Here is a 21,650-nt window from a genome sequence, read left to right as displayed (position 1 = left end):
GACAGCAAGTGTTCAGCAGTTTACCAGCCTGGGAACATGGTGGAGTCCAGAGGTAAGCTTTCTTACCATAAGGGACTGAAAACAAATCAAACAATGAAGCTTTCAAAGAGTTTTAAGAGCCAATTTTCCAAGTCTGCTTCACATAATGATTTTCAGATTCCTCCCACTGGATTTGCAGAAATTGAACTTCCTTGAGAACATTGTTTTCCTGTAGTCTGCCTTAGAGGTTTTCCAACAGATCTGGTCAAAATGATCAAGCACTTCAAATTAATTCTCAGGTCATCTATATCTCTGCTTAAACTGCAGTAATTTTTTCTAGTTTTGCTGTCACAAGGTAAAATATTCCTTGCTCTGTTTTATAATCAAAGCAGAGAAAAGGGACAAAGCACCCAAGTTTTGCTCAATGAGAAATAGACTCTAAATTCCTTCTTGTACCTTTAAAAAATCTTCTCCACATGTATGATTTGTCAAAAGATGCTGAATTCTGCACTGGCAACTGCTAAAGCTAAGAGCCATGCTGCACAGATAAAATAAATTTTAGTCACCATATCTTTAGTTATTCAGCCTGGAAAGCTGACAGATGCCAGCTTCAAACGCATGGCATTTCCTCCAGAATCACATGTCAAAGCCAAAATTAAGGTTCAGAAATGCATTTGGTTGCTCTGTGGAAATGTTGGCCATTCCTGGATTAATGGTTTTGAATAAGCAAATGGTAAGGTAAGAAAAGGAAAAAAAAAAAGAAAAAACTCAAACAACTGAAGCTTGTGTTTCACGCTTCAAGTGACCTGACCAAGTGTGGCTAAATTCCCTTTTAAAATCAAATGACCATGATGCATCTCCCATGGTGCTGCAGTATGAATGCTAAAAGGATTAAAACTGGTCAGGTCACAGAGCTTTATTTTTTACTCTTTTAAGGGCCATGTTATATCCGAAGCCTTATATGTCTTCTTTACATAGATATGAGTGCATGGCAGGAAATTACATAATTTCCTGTGCCATGTTCTGTTTTGGAGTCAAATACACAAAAACCCAGTCATTTTTTCAGTTCTTTTCTTGTGAATTCTTTTAAATTAAATCGTAATAACATTCAAAAATGTTAGAAATCAATACCATGACAATATAAATATTTAAGTGAAAACAGCTTTGTAGTAACTTCTTGACTAAGAGCAGTCTATCCACACACCCTTCTTTTTGAACATTGTAGCATTATTTGAAAACAAAAAAAAATTAGGGGGCTATTTTGGTATTTGTTACTGTGCAATTCTCAAAGGTGTAACAAACTACTCAATCTAGACAGAAGGGGAATGGAATGAAGAGGATGAATAACAAATCACCACTAACAGTAACCAGCTCAATAGATTTTTAAAAATGAGTTAATGATTTGAAATTTTATTAACAGATCTAAAATCTTTTAAAATGCATTTCAAATAATCTACAAGCCTTTAAGACCATTCTCTGAACATTCTCTGCATCAGCACTCTGAAGACTCTGAATAAAAGCTTCCTGCAAAAATTCAGTGCCATGCTTACAGCCTCTTTCTGTTTCAAAAGAATGAACATCAAGCATCAGGATGAGGGAGCATAGTCTGATCCAGATCATCATTTTCAAGATGGTTTTGTACCTCTTGAAACTTCCAGCTTCCAGCCATGTTCTCCCTGTATGAGCCCAGCTCACCCAAAACCCAGACAAGCAGGCCTGGAGCTGTTGCTGGGCCCATTCAGAATTATACCTCACCATCCTTTTGATCACAGCCCCAGTGTGCTCTTAACATCAGGGACAAAAGCCATGTGCAGGTAATTATTTTTGAAACTGAGTACCTCAATCAGTACAATCTAGGTCCCATGGTGTAAAACCCACTGACATGCAATAGCCCCAGAGTCACTTCAGCAGCAGATGTTACAGATGGAAAACAACCAGGTGAGTAGTAGTTCAGCTCATTTTCCTGTTGTTGCAGGTATCTTTTTGCCAATCAGCAGATTTGTTTAGGCACTGCCCAAGCTAATTTTGAATAGCTCAGTGAGGACTAGCAGAAGCCTTTGGGCAGCTGCTCCTCCCTCTGTCTGATGTACCAGATCAGAGAAGTCTAAACTGTCAATTCTGTCTTGTCATCTGTGTGTGTGTGTGTTATCACTTAATTTTGCCTTCTACAACATTTCATTGGGGTTTGTAATTTTCTGTGCAAGTAACAGGCATTTTTAGAGTTTTCTTGCACTCCACTAAAAAATTACTGTTTTGCACAACAGCTCAGAAGTTGCTTTTTAGGTCTCAGTCATCTTGTCCTTTCATCTTTAGTTTTGGCCTGCAGAAAAAAAAATATTTTCCAACAAAGTCAGTAATGCAAATTATTCAACTTGCATTAACACATACTTCATAATCTTTCTGTCTTTACAACTTCTCCTGGCAATAGAAATAAATTACAGCTGCTAGAATATATTGTTATTCTTTCTCTATCTGAGTTGGGGAAAAGTGATTCATTTTCTCTCTTTCTTAGCAAAAGAGGACACTCTGTTCAGTGAAGCAAAACTTATTAGAGCTAAAATTAACTGGAGGAAATACAATCCATGATTAAGCCAGGTTACTTAGTACCACAGATGCAGTATGAAGAGTATTCCAACAGTATTAGCATGACAGGAAAATGGGGACATCACAGGTTTTGGAATGCCAATTGCCACAAAAACTTGGCACAGAATCAGTAAAGGCTATGGGACAATGAATCTGCACAATAAGGCAGAAGAAACTTTAAAAAAAAAGCTGATAAACTTCTACACTATAAATACAGTTGCAAGGGAAAAGCAGCATTTTAACTAGGCTGATAAAGGGGCTCTGATTAGAAATTAAGTGATGCTCCTACAGAATTCAACCATTTCTCAGTAATTAGGGCATTCCTTAATGAAGTGGACTGTGGTGTAAAGCAAGCAATTCAGGGCTGTATGCTTATTTATCTGATTCAAGTGCATTAACTAAATGTCAGTGTTTTTGCCAGCAGCCTATGCTGCAGCCATCGGAGCCGTGACGAGTCCTGCTTCCCCAGCTAACAAAAAAGGAACAGACTGGGGCAGTGGGGAGGAGACTGCTGAAGGCATAGAAAATGCTGTATTTAAACAGTTGTGTTTGCTTTTCTGTTAAAAAAAAAAAAATCTTGAAGATCTCCTTTCTGCCAGAACACAGGCACTTTGCAAACACTGCCAACACAAACCCCTGCGAGCCAGCCAGCTGACATCAGCTGACCAAGGACATGGGGGGACTTTGGACATTTTATCCATTCCTCCTCCTCAGACAGACTGCCTTTTGTCCTGGCCATCTGACCAAAACAAGCTCATGAGTAAAAGCAGAAGCTGCCTATGGAAGATGTGCTTATGTCAGTGCAATCAGGGATACACAGCACCAGGAGGGAAGGACCCAACAGGATGTGATGTCTCAGATATTTCCTTTGGAGATGGCCAGTTCAGTCTGGCCTGTACTGCTGATGAGGAAAAACAGTCTCATGTCCTTGCCTAGATTAAAGGAGCTGGATAATTTCTGTATAGCTCAAGCAGGTGATAGTTTGGAGCACAAAAATTGCTACTGCAACTGGCTCCTTGGCAGGAGAGTGAATACTAAGGACTGAGGCTGAGGTTGCAGCATCTTTGGAATGAGATGTGTGCACTCAGAGCAACCACAATTCATCTCAGACATGGGACAGGAAGTTCTATTTCCCAGAGTCAGGTTAGCCAGAGCTCACAACACTGATCCAAAGTCCCTTTTATGACTTTGCACCCACTGGAAGGAGAAGGGAATGCATGAGAGGCAGGTAAGTCAGGTAATACCTGATTGAGCACAAAGCCTTTTGGCACAAAAATAACAAGGCAACAAATCCCAGCCATCAGAAAGATCAACACAGCTGCCTTGAGTGGCTCTGCTGTTTTCAGTCTAGCCCTGAGAGACACCCAGATGTCTTGTGTTATCAGGCCTTACCTTCTGGAAAATTTTCCATGCCAGATACTTGCAGAGCAAGCTCAGGCCATAGGGAGCCAACTCCAGGGAGCTGTACTGGCCCACAGAAGTTGCCTTTCACATCACTCAAGCAAGGGCTGTTTTAATATGGACCCAGCTGTAATACAAAAGGGTTATGTCCATGGCAATTGAAATCTGCAAAAGTTTAATATTCGGACCCTCAATACTTCAAATACATTTCAAACATTCTTGTTTCCCAGGATAATAGCTACATAATTAGGGCAGGCCTTTCACACTTTCTCTTTGATCCCACTGGATTTATTTACCAAAAGTCATTGCACGGATGTGCCCAGCAAATGTCTTAGAGAAGTGCTTGCAACAAAATTAAAAGCTTAAATATAGAGATTCTGTCTCCACTAAGTACTGGCTTTTATTAGAACTGGGAGTTGCTCATACTTCACCCCTTGCAGCCTCTTTGAATCCTCTGTTTGACATTTCAAAAGTGCCATGCAGGCTCTAATACACATTACACAGAAGGAGCTATTATAAAATTCCTGACTTTTTCTTGTTTGCACGACAAAGGGGGAATGGCAAATCCTCCAATTGGACCAGATAATCACTCTCCTGTGAAAAGCCTCCAATATACATCCTCTGTTTTCTTCTTAGCTGAGCTTCAAGTGTGTTTGGTCAATAATTTTATTTTGGGTGTGAAGCCCATAAATCACCTTCCAATACACATTGGACAGTGGAGAGTCCTGGTGGATTTGGCATCAGCCGCAGGGGAAATCACATTCTGATACAGGAAAGTTGGGTGCTGCTGGAGCAATCAGACATTTTCATTTCATGTTGTCATGGTCTTTTGAAGAACACTCACTGCAGAATAGGACCACTCTCTGGGGCAAAGACTAATTGGATGGATAAATAATTATGGGATTGTGTCTTCTGACACGAGAGAGAGACCATTACAAATCCTTGGGCTGCAGTTTTATCCAGGTGACCATATAAACCTAACAAATTCCCTGCTGGAACTGAGCTGGCCAACATTTAGAGAGCCCATGTGCAGAAAGCTTTGTCAGCCATCTGAACATTGCCCAGGTGGTTTCCAGGCCTCTGACACAGCCCATTGTGTGACCAGCTCTCTTGCCCCAGCCTCTAGGAATCAGTAATGTGCCATTTGGCTGGAGAGACAGTCCTGAGGGAGGAGCTGGGTATATGGAGCTTTCCTAGAGGGATGAGGGAAATCACAAAGATTTCAGGAAAAACCTTCCCTTTTATTCACAGGAGTGTTTGACATGAGCTGAACCTGAAGCAGACAAATGAAGTGGATATTTTTCACTGCTGTTTGTGTCTTGGGAATGGATGTATTTTGAAGTAATATACAAATGCATGTCTAAAATTCATCTCCGGAGAAAGATGCTACACAAAGTGCAGGATTAAAGAATGCACTGCCTTGGGCCATGCACAGGCTGTTACTTTGTAGTCTGTTCCATTTTCGTCTTAAAACTCAATTTAGCTAAATAAGGTGCCCTTTTAACATCTAACAGAGGCTTTATCATGCTTAAGAAGACAAGTTTCTTAAAAGGTTGTAAAGACAAAGTGAGCAGTAACAGAAGTGTTGAGTGGGGCTCTTTCAGACGGCTTTATTGCCTTCCCCCGAGTACAAAACAGGCAGCCTCCCTCAGCTGACACTTGTTTTAATGAGGGATGAGCCACAAAGGGGTGATTTTGTACAAGTTCATTACATCCATCCTCCAGCCAGACTGTCCTCAGGGCACACCATTCAGCCTGGGCTCTGGGTGAAACTGGACCAATTTAAAATCATTTACAGAGGCATATAAAATCCAAAGGGCCTTTGATGCTGAAGACATTTGTCTGTAGGCTCAGGTATGTGGCTGCTGGAGAGGATGAGAGTCTGCCCCAGGTGCCATGCTCCTTCATGCTTTTATCAATCACATTTTATTTCTCCAATTCTATTCTCATCGGATTGGTGCCAAAAATAGATTTCCACACCTTATGCCAGCAAAGGCTGGGGAAGAAAAGAGTTTCCAGTTTAAATGTTACAAGGTAAACATCCAACCTCCTCACCCCAGCCTTCAGATCAGCTTCACTCTCCAGAGCCAGTGCTCTATGGTGGCTGTTAACAGCATTCAAAATACTGATATTCTTCATCCATGCTGGGGAACAGTGCAGTGGTTTCTCATGTTCACTGAGAAGTGATTTGCCTTTACATAAAGCCCTCTTCTTCTAGGCATGAGTATTATGAAACCCCCAGGAACCCATAAAGAGTGATGGGGAGTTTTTCTAACATGTCACACCCGTATATCTTCCACCTTCTGTGATTCAGAAGCAGCATAAAACCCATAAATCATTCAACTGCTGTGACTCACTGCCCTGATTCATACACTTGATACAAATATTCAGAGATCAAAGTGAAACCTAACCCCCCCACCCCAAAGATTAAAATGATTTTTCAATGCTTGCCATAAAAATGGACTTCCAGCTGAAGCTAAAGCCTCTCCTGGTTGTTATTGGCAAGTTCTCTGCAGTAAAGATTGATGCTGCCTCCAGGAATCATATGGTGTAGCACATAAAGCAATGCATTCTGCAGTTGTGCTTTCTCCCCAGCAGGGCTGAGCAGGGGACACCCATTGCTCAGGAGGCTTCTGGGCAAATATTTACAGGGAATTAAAAAAGAGAAAAGGAAATTTCTTCCCCGTGATGGAATCTAGAAGCCCCCTAAACCCTCCTGTATTAACTTTGCAGTGGATGAAGGTGTTAAACTGGCATGTGTCTACCAACAGGGGAGTGATCCTTTTAAGTCCTTCGCTTCGTCCCCACTTGTGAAATTTGTTGTGCCAGTGGGACGAGGCTGGCTATAAAACCCCAGCACCGGGGACCTCCACCCAGCTCGGGCAGGCTGCCAGCACATCTCTGCCGAGAGCAGCCCCGGGGAGATCCCCCCCTTCATCTCTGCCGGGCAGGGAGCTGCTTCTCTGGGGGAGGAGGATGGACCTGAGGTGTGCCTGGATGCTCTGCGTGCTCTGCCTCGCCCTCACCGCCCGAGCCTTTACCCAGCAACGCTTCAAGGAGGCGGTGCTGAAGCAGCTGGGGCTGTCCGAGGTCCCTAAACTTCATTCGAGAGACTTGGCGGATGTGGTTATCCCAGAGCACGTCAAGAACAAGTACATGTCCATGCTGAAGCGGCAGAGGGTGAAGCGCCGAGCCCTGCCGAGCCTGGCCGGCATCCTCAGGGGCATCCCGGGACACACAGGTAAGGTTTCTGCTGCTGGCAGCATCCCAAGCATCCCAAGCATCCTGCTGCTGCCAGAGGAATCTGCCAGGGCTCTCCCGGCTGGCAGCAGCATGGGCAGAGGCAAACCCCCGAGGGGAAAGGGGAATGAGGGTCGGGTTTGGCTCCGGAGCTCAGCTGGGCAGAGGAGGAGCGTGCGACAGCATCGAAAAGATTAACAAAGCACCCTCTGCATCTGGAGAGGGAGTCCCGCAGTCCTTCCAAAGGACAGGATGCTGCTGGAGCTTGATAGAAGCCTTGGTACCCTGGGAACAGTCTGGGCAGGCAGGGGGGAGTAAAAAAGTGCAAGCCAAGGTTTTGGGTGAAATCTACAGCAAGTCCTCTAATAGGAATCACACCTCTTGGAGAATGTTTCACTCCTGCTCATCTCTTTTTTGTTTAGGTTTTTTTTTTCAGGAAAAATTACCAAGGAGGAAAAATAGCCATACAGATACAATAATGGCTGTACAAGGGCACTTTGAGCTTATTGTGCTTTCAAACGACATACACAGCACCCTGGGCAGCAAATGAAAATACTTTTTCATTCCAAGTGGTGCAGTTTCCTGCTTTCATGCCCAGCACTGGCACAGAGGTACACACTTTTTGAGGTCTGCTCAATTTGGGGTCATGTTATGCCAGAGATTTAGTTCTTCCAAGCTGCCGAGGCTCAGACACAGGAGAATAATTAGGGCATTTGCAAGACATTGATTCAAGTATGCATTAGAAAAGGTGTGTTTAGGGGCTGTCTCTGCGACTGGGAGCATGGAAGGAGTGTTTGTGATGATAATTGTGCATGAAATTGTGCATGATGATAATTGTCACCCCCAGCAGGGTGACAGTGACAGGCCATCCTTCTTGTCCCCAACGGCACAGGTATGACAGGGGAAGTCCTCCACTCCGACACAACCACGCGCCAGAAGCTGATGTTCGACATGGAGGGCAGAATACCCCAAAACAGCGAAGTCACGATGGCTGAGCTGAAACTCTTCAAAAAGCCCGTGGACAGAGCCAGCCTGCCTGCCAGGCAGGCCCACAGGCCCGTCTCCAACGCCAGAGTCAGCGTGTACTGGGTGCAGCAGCAGCACGATGGCACCAACAGCACCTCCCTGATAGATTCCAGGTGAGAAAGGGGCCTCTGCTGGAGTTACAGAGTTTGGGTCCTCTGCGGTGCATTTGGGCATCGTGTGGTTGTGCCTCAGCTCAGTCTGATGGGGTCTACATCTGTACAACCGTGTTACATGGCCTCTAAACCCACAATGAGCTTTTAAGAGCAGATATCATGCTGAGATGGCAATATATGATGATTCTTTGAAATAATCTATGAAATGATGTAATTTGCTGCTACATCTTTCTCTCTAAAATCCCCCACCTAGTTCAATTCTGTGCCACTAATTCAAGTGGGTTACTGGCTGCTGGTCTTCTTTCCACTGGCCATTTTATTAGCTGGCTTAAACAAGTAAATGATGCAAAAATCATCTGACTCTGTAGTGGTGAGCTCTGTGGAAGTTTTGTAACCCTTGAAGGCAGAACTAGACTGGACTGGAAACTTATGGCCCTAGTGCAGCTCAGACAGGAGCAGGTGGGAGCCTGGTGTTCACCAAGTGTTGTCACCGATACTGAGGCTCCACATGACCCTGCACCACCTAAATTTTTGTATGAGCATGTAGAGAGGGATTTTTTTTCCTGACCCTTCAGTGTCTGTTAGATCTGCATTTGTCTTTTTGAGGTGACAATTAACTGCTGTGGGTGCTTGCCCAGAGCAAAAATGATCGTGTACTTAAGGCATGTGACAACCTAAGGGAAGTGAATTATCCTGCTGCAATAACAGCGCTGCGAGCCCGGAATTTATCTGATGGGCTTTTCTAACGCCAAGCCCTTGTCATGCAGGCTGGTTCCTATTCGTGAGTCGGGCTGGAAGAGCTTTGATGTGACCCAGGCCGTGCATTACTGGCTGCGAAGCAAGGGGCGGGAGCCGATGCTCCTGGAGGTGCGGGTGGAAGGGGAGAGGCTGGGCAGCCACGCCTCGGAAATGGCCAAAGCCGTGCGCTTCACCTCGCAGGACCCCAGGGACAAAGCCCTGGGCAAGCCCGAGCTGGTGCTCTACACCCTCAACTTGGATGACTACGGGTATGTAGGAAACCTAAAGCTGTAGTGCCTGTGAAAAACGCCAATCACTTGGTTTTAAAATTTTTAAAGTTTAATAGTATTAAAATGGTTATAAAAAATAGTAATACAATTAGAGTAATAATAATTTGGACAAATTGAATTAGGACAATATGAGACAATAAATACAAAGAATTACGGACGTCTGGGTACCTCTTTCTGGGCAGCAGGAGCCCGAAAAAGGACCCACATTAACAGAGGATTAACCCTTAAAAGCAACAGCCTGTTGCATATTCATACACTTCATCCATGATGCATAAATTCCATTCAAACACAGGATTCTGTCTGGTCAGTGTCAGCTTCTTCCTCTGAATCCTAACAGCGCCTTCGAGGCGAGAAGAAGTTGGTTTCTTCTGATAAGAGGGCAATAATTTCTCTTTCTCTGAAAGATTTAGGTGTCCTGGGGCTGCTATCTTGCTGCAAGTCCTTTCTTTAAAAAAAAAGTACCATACATAGCATTGTTTCTATTTTAACATTTTTATAACGTAAAAGTATATTTAACAAACTACTTAAGAGAATGAATACAGCATTACTTTCTAACACAACACATACAATATTCATTTTAATATTTGGGAAAAGCAAATCCTAAAATACGCATTTTTTCACACTGCCTCTGGTGTAATTTTGTCCTTGAATTATTGCGGGGGGGAGAGGGCAAACCCCAAATTACTGGGGCGGGGAGGAGGGTAGGCAGCTCTTACCCGTACCAGTGTCCACCAGCTGTGAACGGAGTAGTTAGAAAGCTGCTGCTGAATCTCACCTCTCCTCTTCCCATATCTGCTGTCTGAATACTCAAACCAACCCTGAGCAGGTTCCATGTCTCAGAGCCCACCTATGCTGCCAGCAGCAAGGATGATTTCTCCCACTCCCCAGTTTCCAGCTGCAGCACCCATTCCTGTTTCTTCTTTGGTATCCAGGAGCTCCGGGGACTGCAGGGAGGAGGCGGTGCTGGGGAAATCCACCTGCTGCCGGCAGAAGCACTACATCAGCCTGCGGGATCTGCCCTGGGTGCTGGAGCCGGCGGGCTTCCAGGCGTTCCGCTGCTCCGGGGGCTGCCTGCAGCCGCCGCGCCGCCCCGGCTCCGGGCAGCGCTCCTGCGCCGTGGCCGCCAGCTCGGCGCTGCCCATCATCTACCTCGTCAAGAGGGGCAACCACACCGAGGTCGAGGCGGCCGAGTTCCCCAACATGATCGTGGAGAGGTGCAGCTGTGTCGCGGACGGTGTGGCGCTGGTGTGAGGAGTGACGGGGTGGCTTGGGGTGTCATCCATTGCCTGCAGCCACGCCAAGAGCCACCCCGGCCCCGAGCCGCTGATGAAGGTCCTGGGGGGTTCCTGCCTGCACTGGGGCTCTGGTGCCCTGCAGAGAGAGTACACTTGTCAGTGTAGATAGGCTCAGAGGAGTGTGCATTTCACATATGTGAGGGATACCTTAGGAGCCTAGTGCTTCTCGGGGCCTCCTTGGTGCCAGCTAAACTTCACTGAATTTATTTCAGACCGCAAAAGAACAAAATTCCATTCCTTCACCATCACCAGGTGAAGAACAAATTCGTGGGCTCAGCTTTTCATTCTTAGGCTGCTGGGTTTGGTCCTTGTCTGCCCAAGCTGTGTTTTTGGTGAGCTGGGGAGCAGAAGCACTTACATGTATATAAACTGTACACACACATGCACACATGTACAGAGTGTATGAATAAATGTGTGTATTGTCTGCATACTGGATAGCTACATATTGATTACTTACATATATCTATATGTACATAAAATATTGCCTAGAGCTCAAAGGAGCATATTTATGTGCATACGTATTGCATGTACATATACATACCTACATGTACATAAAATATTATCTGAAACTCAAAGGCTTATATTTTTGGTCCCTGTACCACGGGCTTCACACAGTTTTAGGCAGAATTTAGAGTCCTGGAATCAACAGGAACATTAGGACTTGCTTCTGTGAGTAACAGTTTGTTTTTCTGATTCTGTATTACAGTTATTTCAATTTAGGGATATTTTTCAAGTTGTGTGCGCTTTCAAAATCAAGGAAACAATAAAATACAAGTATTAAAGTCGCCATGTGTGTGCTTATATTTATTCTTAGATCTAAAATGGAGGGGAAAAGGTCTATCATGTTTCTGTGAGTATCCAGCGCCCAGCTCCCATAAAGATGCACACAGGAGCAGCTCTTCTCAGCTACCTGTGTGATTTTGTCTGCTCCCCCAGGGGCTGGGCTGAATCGGCAGGCAGAGCAGAGCAGAGCCTACACTGCCAGTGCTTCATCCTGAGCTGCTGCGCAGTTTAAGCCAACACTTTCCTAAAGAGAAAACCCTGAATCTTTTCTGCCAGCAGGAGGGGATGCTCCCCTCGGGAGCCGCAGCCGTGACAGAACCTGCAGGGCTCAGCTGGAGCTGCAGTGCAGGGAGGGATGAGCTGCGTCCCATCCCCTTCCTGCCCGTGAGAAGCATTTTAACCCTGACCCTTCCTCTTGGATATACCCTGGAGAAACGCTATGATCGTTATGGTTTAATCCCTTTATGAACTGTTCTGAGCTGCTGGCCACGGTGTCACCCATGCTAATTATTTCCACCTTTGTGTCAGACTCCTCTCCTCGGTTCATAACCCACTGAGATGGCTCTGGGGATGAAGCATTTGCTGCTGACCATCTCTGTTGGATGGTGGGGTGTGGTCCCCGAGGCTCTGGTTGAACCTGCTGCTGGTGCAAGGACTCTGAAATGCGTTTGTCTGGCTAGACAGGGTGACCATGGATGAGGGGAAAAGAGGGACCTGTTTGACTCTGCAGTGGCTATGTGCAATCCATCAGGAAATGTGAGTGTTCCTGTTGCTCTGCAGGACTCCAGCTCTGAGGTCACCCAGGCATCTCTGCCATCGCCTCATGGGCAGGCTGGCACCTCTCACTTGTGTAAACATCTGTGGCAAAAGAGCTTTAAGGGGAGGAACAAGGGCAAAAGCACAGACTCACCGTTCACCAGCGCTGGCCTACAGCACCATGAGGCACTGGAGTCAGAACTGGAAGAGCCAAGAACGATCTCTGGCATTCCCTTCTCATGACTATGTATCTACCTAATGGCATCGGCATTCAGCCCCAGCTCCTCTCCACCCAGCTGGGGCAGGGCGCAGCCTGAAGGGCAGGAGCTCGGCCATCACCAGGAGGAGCAGAGCCGATGCTCCAGCCACACAAAGTGTTTGAGCTGGGGAACAAAGTGTTTGAGCTGGTTGCTGCCTGAGAATGAAGAGCATTAACCCTGGCTTCCCTCCAACCTCCAGCACTTGGACTCCAGCCATCATTCATCCTCCATCCCAGGGGAAATTCCATGCAGTTTGGGCAGGCTGTTGAGGGAAATGGGGAGCAGAGCATCCCAGGAGCAGCGGCGTGGGCGAGGCTCCTCCCTCCCCCAGGATCCTGCGCTGTGTCCGGCGCCCCTTGCTTTGAGTCTGGCTGCTTTTGCTGGGTGTCCTGCGGACAGGAGGGACACAGAAGCGAGCGGTGGGTCTGTGAGAATGTCTGTGACACCTGGAGGGCGGGGAAGGGGAGGTGGTGGCCAAGGAGACCTGGTCTTACTGTGGGGAGTGTTAAAAATAGGTTAGAAACTGTTGTAAAATAGTTGCTAAATTGTTAAGCATGTACTGTTAGATTGGTTGTTGTGTGAAAAATGTATATTTTATAATTGGCTTTTTGCAAATATTAAAATGAGTATTATATGTGTTATGTTAGAAAGTTATGCTGTGTTAATTTTCTTAAGTAGTGTGTTAAATATAGTTTTAGGTTATAACATAATGTTGAAATAGAAACTATGCTATGTAAGATACTTTAAAAAAGGACTGGCACGGAGATAGCAGCCACGGGACACCTCAATCTTTCAGAAAAAAAAATTTATTGCTCTCTTATCGAGTTCTTCCTGCCTCACTCAGGCCTGAAGACACAGTCAGGATTCAGAGGAAGAAGCTGACACTGACCAGACAGAATCCTGTGTTTGAATGGAATTTATGCATCATGGATGAGGTGTATGAATATGCAACAGGCTGTTGCTTTTAAGGGTTAATCCTCTGTTAACGTGGGTCCTTTTTCAGGCTTATTTTGCCCAGAAAGACGTACCTGGACTGTCCATAATTCTTGTGATTGGTGTTTTTCATAGTGATTATTTTGTAAAAGGGGTTAAAAGGGTAGTTGTAAGAAATAGGGTACTCAACAGTACCATAACACACCTCAGAAAAGTGCACCACCCCCTTAGTGAAACCAGCCAGCCTGCACAGAACTGCAATGGGCCAATCAAGCGCCCTTAAACCTTCATGCAAATGAAGGATCCAAAAAGAAACCAATCCAAAGGGACAAAAAACAGGATAAAAAGGGGCTTCTGACCCACTGAATTGTGCTGCTCCATCTGGGCCATCGGGGCCATCGCTGCTGAGAAGCCCCAGCGCCGGCGCTGCAGCATCCTCGATGGCAGCGCTCCAGCTCGGCCCTCAGCCCCCTTGCTTTAGGCCTTTCTTTTCTTATAATAAATGCTGAAATCACTTTAGTACTGGCAGCCTGCTCTCGTTTTTACCAGGGAGAGCTGTGGGTATTGCAGGGTGCATATCCGTGAGAGATAGAGCCCTGCCTGCCCCGCTGCCTGCATGGACGCTTGGATTTAGCGCTGGGGCAGCTGCACGGATGTCACAGCATCTCTGCTGGGGCTGCTTTAGAACTTACACTGGGATTGAACCTCCCCACTTTTGGGGAGACAGGACACTGAGGAAAATGAGAGCAGGCTCCTGGTATTAAAGTGATTTCAGCGTTTATTATAAGAAAAAGAAAGGCCTAAAGCAAGGGGGCCGAGGGCCAAGCTGGAGTGCTCCCATCGAGGATGCTGCAGCACCGGCGCTGGGGCTGCTCAGCAGCGATGGCCCCGATGGCCCAGATGGAGTGGCACAATTCAGTGGGTCAGAAGCCCCTTTTTATCCTGTTTTTTGTCCCTTTGGATTGGTTTCTTTTTGGATCCTTCATTTGCATGAAAGTTTAAGGCGCTATGGTACGTTGAGTACCGTATTTCTTAAAACTACCCTTTCAACCCCTTTTACAAAATAATAACCAAACTAACAGTACATGCTTAATGGTCTAGCAACTATTTTACAACAGTTTCTAACCTATTTTAAACAAAACTACTCCTCTAAACTCCAGATGGCTTTGCCATGAAAATGTTGCAGACTTGGAGGCTGGGCTGATGTGGAGAAGGCTCCAGAGACTTCTACACTGCAAACTCCTGGGTAGAAGGCTGTGGATGAAATACTGCCACACCTGGGACTTCTTCAGACATCAGCCCATGCTACAGGTAATTGTCTCCCAGCCTGTCATCCTCAATCCAGGCTGCATTTGCTGTGACACCTTCTGTGTGCTACTTGCATGGGTACAACTTGTAATGCACACGAAGGCTGCCAAGCTGTCATGTTCTCCTTTCCATCTGAGCAGCAGCACAGTCTCTGAGGAGAGGCAGAACATCTCACATACCTGGCAGCAGCGTGCTTCAGCACTGCCATTGATGCTGTGCTGTAATACAACAAAAAGGAAGGGCAGTGCAGGGGAGTAATGAACCCCATATAGCCAGAAATTACTTTAAAAAATTGAAAGGTTTTTGTAAGGCAAAGCCAGTGTTAAACCATCAGGCATCCTTTGTGAAAAATGCCAATCACTTGGTTTTAAAATTTTAAAAGTTTAATAGTAGTAAAATGGTTATAAAAATAGTACTATAATTACAGTAATAATAATTTGGACAATTTGAATTAGGACAATATGAGACAATAGAAACAAAGAGTTATGGACAGTCCGGGTACCTTTTTCTGGGCAATATAAGCCTGAAAAAGGACCCACAAAAAAGGACCCATGTTAACAGAGGATTAATCCTTAAAAGCAACAGCCTGTTGCATATTCATACACCTCATCCATGATGCATAAATTCCATTCAAACACAGGATTCTGTCTGGTCAGTGTCAGCTTCTTCCTCTGAATCCTGACTGTGTCTTCAGGCCTGAGCGAGGTGGGAAGAACTCAATAAGAGAGCAATAAATTCTCTTTCTCTGAAAGATTGAGGTGTTCTGTGGCTGCTATCTCAGTGGCAGTACCTCATTCCTCTCTTTTAAAAAAGTATCTTACATACATAGCTTCTATTTTAACATTATGTTATAACTGAAACTATATTTAACGCATTACTTAAGAAACTTAACACAGCATAACTTTCTAACACAACACATACAGTATTCATTGTAATATTTGCAAAAAGCCAATCATAAAATAGGCATTTTTCACACTCCTGCACTGCTGAAAGCACAGAGCACCCAGGTGCTGCTCAGGGAACAGGAGGTGTGTGCTCTTCACCTGGAGGACTTCAAGAGCCCTGTCAGTCCCACTCCAGGTTAGGATCTTGTGTGAGTGTTCGTGTGGCAGCTAAATCTTATCAGAAGCACGAGCTTATCATGAGTGCCTGCTCTGGGTGGCCCTCGTGGCAGTGCTCACAGGGTGACCTTAAGGGCCTGCAGTGGTTAATGGAGCTGGACATGGGGTCTGGAGCTGGTCCTGTCAGTCTCAGGAAAGCTTTCCTTTAGAGAGAGGCTTGCCCATGCCAGCAGCACTTTCCCTCTCCCTTATCTCTACCCATTATCTCCATTCCAGGAGAGAGAACAAAAGTTTCAAGCCACGTTAAATGCCACTGCTGGCTGGACTACATTGCCCTGTGTGATCTTTCCATGGTTCCATTTAAATCAAAGCTGCTTTCCCATTTCCTTTCAAAATCTGTGAGAAGTTGCAGCTTTTCCCAGCTGGTGAGGCCTTATTTCCTCTCTCTCTCTCTCTTGTTTTTTCCCTTTTGCACTTCACAGACTCCTACCAAGGGTGTCTGACACTTTGCCTTTCAGGGCAGCCTCCTAATTGCCTGTGTAAGCAGCAAGGGGTGCCCAATCCACATCCCAGCAAAGGTGATAATCAGGGAGCTCCTCTGGCTTTGGCTGGCAGCAGCTGGAGTCTGGAAAAGGGGAACCGAGGGCAAACAGGGCTGGGGAGGTGATGGGAGTGGCAGGGAGTACGGCAGAGATCCTGCAGGGCTTTGATGTTTTTAGAGGATTTGGGCTCCTCTGTCCGCTCATGGAGCAGGTGTAGGAGAGCAGCATGAGCAAGCAGCACATTTCAGAATAAAACAGAATAAAGAGCTCATCAGGACTGCTGCCTCTGGCCTCTGGACATGCTCAGGCACTCCAGAACTGCTGGGGTGCCTTGGTTTCCTGTGGTAAAACCAGCAGGTGCAGAATGGCCAAGAAAGAGTTTTTAAGCTTGGCAGGAGATAACAGGTTATCAGGAGATGTTGGGCACTGGAAAGTGTGTAAACCACCCACAGCTCTCAGTATTCTATTTTTGATAATTGTTGAATCAGGGTGGGGTTTTGTTTGTTTGTTTGGGTCTTTTTCCAAGCTATTTATTAATTTTGTTTTAAAGCTTATCCTAAAGTTTATTTATGGGTTTTCTGTTTACATTTTCCCTTCTGATTTTAGCTATTAAAAAAATCTGCCGCTTTGGAAGCCTGGGATGCCTGTACTCCCTTTGAAGGTCTGTTTTCTGTTCTGCTGAAAATGAATGCAATCAGTTCATGATCATTACTTCCCAGGTGACTGCCAACTTCCAGCCCAGGGGTCAGTGGCCCTGTCACCCCTGGGAGGTGCCAGGTACCTGCTGGATGCTGGGTACAGCATCACACTGGCCATAATGTGCCATCTATAACCACCAGACCTCAGAGAACTGTTTAGGTTGGAAAAAACCTCCAGGGGGATCATAGAGTCCATTAACCCAACACTGCCAAGCCCACCACTAAACCATGGCCCACAGGTATCCACAGGGATGGTGACTCACTCACCTCCCTGGGCAGCCTGTTTGTGTTCTCACTGAGGTGTGTAATGCTCCCAGCAGATGTTTCACAAGCTGGCTGGCTCCTTATAGACACTCCTCTTCTCTCCACAGAGCCCAGACAGGTCTTTCAAGAGCTCCTTGCTCCTTTCTGCCCTGCAAGTTTTGTGAAAATTCCTGATTCCCTGTGCCAGGTTAGAGAAGCAGGCCAGGCAGCTCCTGCATTCAGGCCACTGGGACAATTTCCAAGTGTGAAAAATGCCAATCACTTGTTCTTTAAAATTTTAAAAGTCTAATGATAATAAAATGGTTATAAAAACAGTAATATAATTAGAGTAATAATAATTTGGACAATTTGGATTAGAACAGTACCAGACAATAAAAATAAGGAGTTATGGACAGTCAGGGTACCTCTTTCTGGGCAAAATAAGCCCAGAAAAGGACCCACGTTAACAGAGGATTAATCCTTAAAAACAACACCCTGTTGAATATTCATACATCTCATACAGGATGCATAAATTCCATTCAAACACAGGATTCTGTCTGGTCAGTGTCAGCTTCTTCCTCTGAATTCTGATGGCTCCTTCAGGGCTGAGTGAGGTGGGAAGAAGTTCATTTTTTCTGATAATGGAACAATAAATTCTCTGAAAGATTGAGGTGTCCTGTGGCTGCTATCTGGTGCGAGTACCCCATTCCTTTCTTAAAAAAAGTATCTCATACACATAGTTTCTATTTTAACATTGTGTTATAACCTAAACTATATTTAACACACTACTTAAAAAAATTAACACAGCATAACTTTCTAACATAACACATATAATATTCATTTCAATATTTGCAAAAAGCCAATATAAAATAGGCATTTTTCACACAAGCATGCACAGCTGCTGGCTCTAAACCCGGACTAACTATCCTGGTTTAGCCCAGCCTTTAGCAGAGCTGGAAAGCTGTGGTGCCTGTCCAGCCCCTCCTCTACAGCCGGGTGAGCTCAGAGTTGTCACCTCCCTCCCTTCAGGTGTCATTAGGCACGTTAATCTGCAAAGCCACCCTAAGTGCTCCGCTATAACAAAACCCAAACCAGCCGAGGTGGCGGTGCTAACAGGGGTGCAGGCATTACCATTTCCAGATAGATGTTTTGGAGAAAGCTTTAGGGTTTAAAAACAGCACCTTCCCGAGAACAGGCATCGCTATAAACCAACCTTTCAAATGCCAGCATTGTCCAGAAAGCAAAATGTTGGACAAGAATGAGCTGCAGGGGGATCAGAGGGATTGATTGTGGCTGTTTCAGGAACAGGCAGAATGGCGTAAAGGTGGGGAAAATGTGTATTTTATGATTGGCTTTTTGCAAATATTACAATGAATACTGTATGTGTTGTGTTAGAAAGTTATGCTGTGTTAAGTTTCTTAAGTAATGCGTTAAATATAGTTTCGGTTATAACATAATGTTAAAATAGAAGCTACGTATGTAAGATACTTTTTTAAAAGAGAGGAACGAGGTACTGCCACTGAGATAGCAGCCACAGAACACCTCAACCTTTCAGAGAAAGAGAATTTATTGCTCTCTTATTGAGTTCTTCCCACCTCGCTCAGGCCTGAAGACACAGTCAGGATTCAGAGGAAGAAGCTGACACTGACCAGACAGAATCCTGTGTTTGAATGGAATTTATGCATCATGTGGGAGGTGTATGAATATGCAACAGGCTGTTGCTTTTAAGGGTTAATCCTCTGTTAACGTGTGTCCTTTTTCGGGCTTATTTTGCCCAGAAAAAGGTACCCTGACTGTCCATAACTCTTTGTTTTTATTGTCTCATATTGTCCTAATCCTAATTGTCCAAATATTTATTATTCTAATTATATTACTATTTTTATAACCATTTTACTACTATTAAACTTTTTAAATTTTAAACCCAAGTGACTGGCGTTTTTCATAAAGGTGTGACCCATGTCCCTGCTCCTCAGCAGCCCCCCCTCAGGTGCCCTGTGCGGAGGGATGAGGCTTTGGCAGCGCTGCTGGGATCGGACCCATCCTCCGTGTCAGCCCAGTGCCACCTACAGCACCCAGAGCAGAAGCTGCAGTCCCGGCAAACCGATGGAAACAATTCCAGCACCTCCAGCAAAAGGCGTGTTCACATCACTGAGTGCCCTTGGAGGAACCAGAGCAGAAGCTGCAGCAGCCAGCAAACCGATGGAGGCAATTCCAGCACCTCCAGCAAAAGGCGTGTTCACATTGATAGTAAAAGATTTTAAAATCATAGAAAATTCAGGGAGTTAGAGAGAAAGTTAGGCTTAGTAGGCACTGGGAATATGCTAGGCCTTGTATTTGCTAGATCATGTCAAACCACACCTGTGTAGTCAGTATATGATAAATAATTGTTAGATGTGATTAAATATAATTATTGTTTAAAGAATCATGAGAAACTCTAACACACTTTAACACGCTACTTAAGAAAATTAATACAGCATAACTTTCTAACACAACACATATAATATTCATTTTAATATTTGCAAAAAGCCAATCATAAAATACACATTTTTCACACAAGCATGCATATTTGCTAGATCATGTGAAACTGCGCCTGTGTAGTCAGTATATGATAAAGGATGTAATTGTTAGATGGGATTAGATATAATTATTGTTTAAAAAATCATGAGAATTTATGTTAGGGGTTTGAGGGGGATCACGAGAAATCCGTGCTTGGATGAATACAATAGAACAATGTGAGTTTATTAATTAATATGTAAGTTATATAATGAGAGAACATGAAACATGTTCGGCTCAAAACCACGTCAGGTCAGGTTTGGGTCTGTGCACCCCTGACACCCAGAGCTCTTCAATAAAAGCACCTGCATATAATCATTCTGTGATTATGAGTTCCTGAACACTAACAACATCACTGAGTGGCCTTTGAGGAACTTGCTAGCACCGTGCAGGTGAGGGCAATGGAATGGAACCTTTTAGCAGCTGTTATTGTGTCTGCTGGTGGTGGTATTGCTAAACCTCCAGTGGTTCCTTCCCTCCATGACCTGTCCTGTTCCCTGCTGTTTTGTGTATTAGATGCACTCATCTTTCTTTCCAGAGAAGAGATGGATCCCTGTGAAGTGAGGAAAAGCATTCTCTCAGGCTTGTGCCAGTGTTTTCACTCATTACTTTTTTTCAGTCAGTAACTCTGAAATGCCAGTGAAACACGAGGCAGTGCTTAGGTCCTTGAAATAAATGCATTTAAAATGACACTTCAGAAGTGTGACATCTGTAAGTCACACCACTTGCTTTTTGGGGAAGTGATTCCATAGGAGAATTACTATTTTTTCTGGGAAGATATTCACAGTTTTGGTGCATTTACAACCAGAAACATCTTTGAAATCTAAAGTTACATAAATACTCAGGAAAAGACAGACACAGGCTGCAAACTGCATTATCCTCTTGCCCTGGACTAGAAAGATCACCTCTGTTCTGATGCCCTTCTCCTACAGAAATTGCCCATATAACACTGGAACTGGTTCAGTTTATATTTTTTTTTCCAGCTGTTGACTTTTCTGTTCTTGTCCAAATTCTTAAAAAGCTTCAAGCCCTTCACCTACTTGTTTCTCTTCTGTTGAAAGACCAGTCTAAGTCCTGTTCTTACCCAGCTGTTTTCAAAAGGATGCCCTTTGAGCATGTGAAAGTCCTGAATTGCCAGTGGGCACCCCTCTGGCTCTGCAGACACAATAATGCTCTAGGCTAATCCTCTGTGTGGGAAGATCCTAGAGCAAATGCTTGTTCCTTTTTTAACTCAGCAGGAGCTAAACAATTCCAAAATAAAATTGCCAAAGTGTGGAGCTGGTTCAAGGTACAGCTGTTGCCCTCTAAAATAGATGTAGGGCATTTCTTTTAATTCTGGCACTACTGAAGATGCAGTTGGTCAATAGTGGTTGGTGCTACTGGTGGTTTAAAATATCCTAACCAGTGTTTTTATGTAATCCTTCTTCTGTTGTGCTGGCACAAATTTGCTAGAGCCACATCAGGGAACTGATTTGGTTTAATGAGGAACCCACAACACTAAAGGCAAGTGTGTGACACACAGGGTAGGCTTGGAAGTGGCTGCATCAGTACAAACTGAAGCAAGAGAGAACTGCAGTGAGGGGAAATAACTTGGGTAGAGTTGCTGCCAAAACACACCACTAAAATGGTCAATTCACTTTTGTCCCACATTCCCCTTCCCATACTAAAAAGGAGCTTGAGTGTGGTCAAAGAGCTGGAGGCTCTTTTGTCCCACACATTGTCACTGCCTTTTAGAGAGCTGGTGACATCAAAGCTTTGCCACCTGGGCAGGGACTGCCAGATCTAACATCCCCACCCTCTGGATTTACACCAGCAAAACTTCAACAGGCCAAGGTGACCTCCCAAGCA

General features: G+C 44.8%; 1 protein-coding gene and 1 long non-coding RNA gene across 2 annotated transcripts; both read left to right on the top strand.

Annotated features, from left to right (window-relative positions):
• Nucleotides 1–6,939: 6,939 nt before the first annotated feature.
• LOC139588194 (left-right determination factor 2-like) lies at nucleotides 6,940–11,508 on the top strand. Its single transcript, XM_071423301.1, has 4 exons — nucleotides 6,940–7,204; nucleotides 8,096–8,342; nucleotides 9,110–9,349; nucleotides 10,303–11,508. The coding sequence occupies exons 1-4, from the start codon at nucleotides 6,940–6,942 to the stop codon at nucleotides 10,619–10,621; spliced, it is 1,071 nt and encodes a 356-aa protein (XP_071279402.1). The 3' UTR covers nucleotides 10,622–11,508.
• A 1,213-nt stretch (nucleotides 11,509–12,721) lies between these two features.
• Nucleotides 12,722–20,117, top strand: LOC139587450 (uncharacterized). Its single transcript, XR_011678399.1, has 2 exons — nucleotides 12,722–12,883; nucleotides 19,226–20,117. It is a non-coding gene; the product is annotated as an uncharacterized lncRNA (long non-coding RNA).
• The last annotated feature ends 1,533 nt before the right edge of the window (nucleotides 20,118–21,650 follow it).

Source organism: Agelaius tricolor, unplaced genomic scaffold, assembly GCF_023055355.1.
Source record: "Agelaius tricolor isolate 1412-34295 unplaced genomic scaffold, bAgeTri1.0.p SCAF_1, whole genome shotgun sequence".
In the NCBI taxonomy this organism is placed as follows: Eukaryota; Metazoa; Chordata; class Aves; order Passeriformes; family Icteridae; genus Agelaius; species Agelaius tricolor.
Note: the sequence above shows the minus strand (reverse complement) of the source record. Positions and strands in the feature narration are given on the sequence as shown.

Excerpts from the sequence above, each read along its gene's own strand:
- LOC139588194 (XM_071423301.1), top strand. The coding sequence starts at position 6,940 with ATGGACCTGAGGTGTGCCTGGATGCTCTGCGTGCTCTGCCTCGCCCTC. Across the intron at positions 7,205-8,095 it reads GGGCATCCCGGGACACACAG|GTATGACAGGGGAAGTCCTC; the intron begins GTAAGGTTTCTG and ends CCAACGGCACAG. Across the intron at positions 9,350-10,302 it reads CTCAACTTGGATGACTACGG|GAGCTCCGGGGACTGCAGGG; the intron begins GTATGTAGGAAA and ends TTTGGTATCCAG.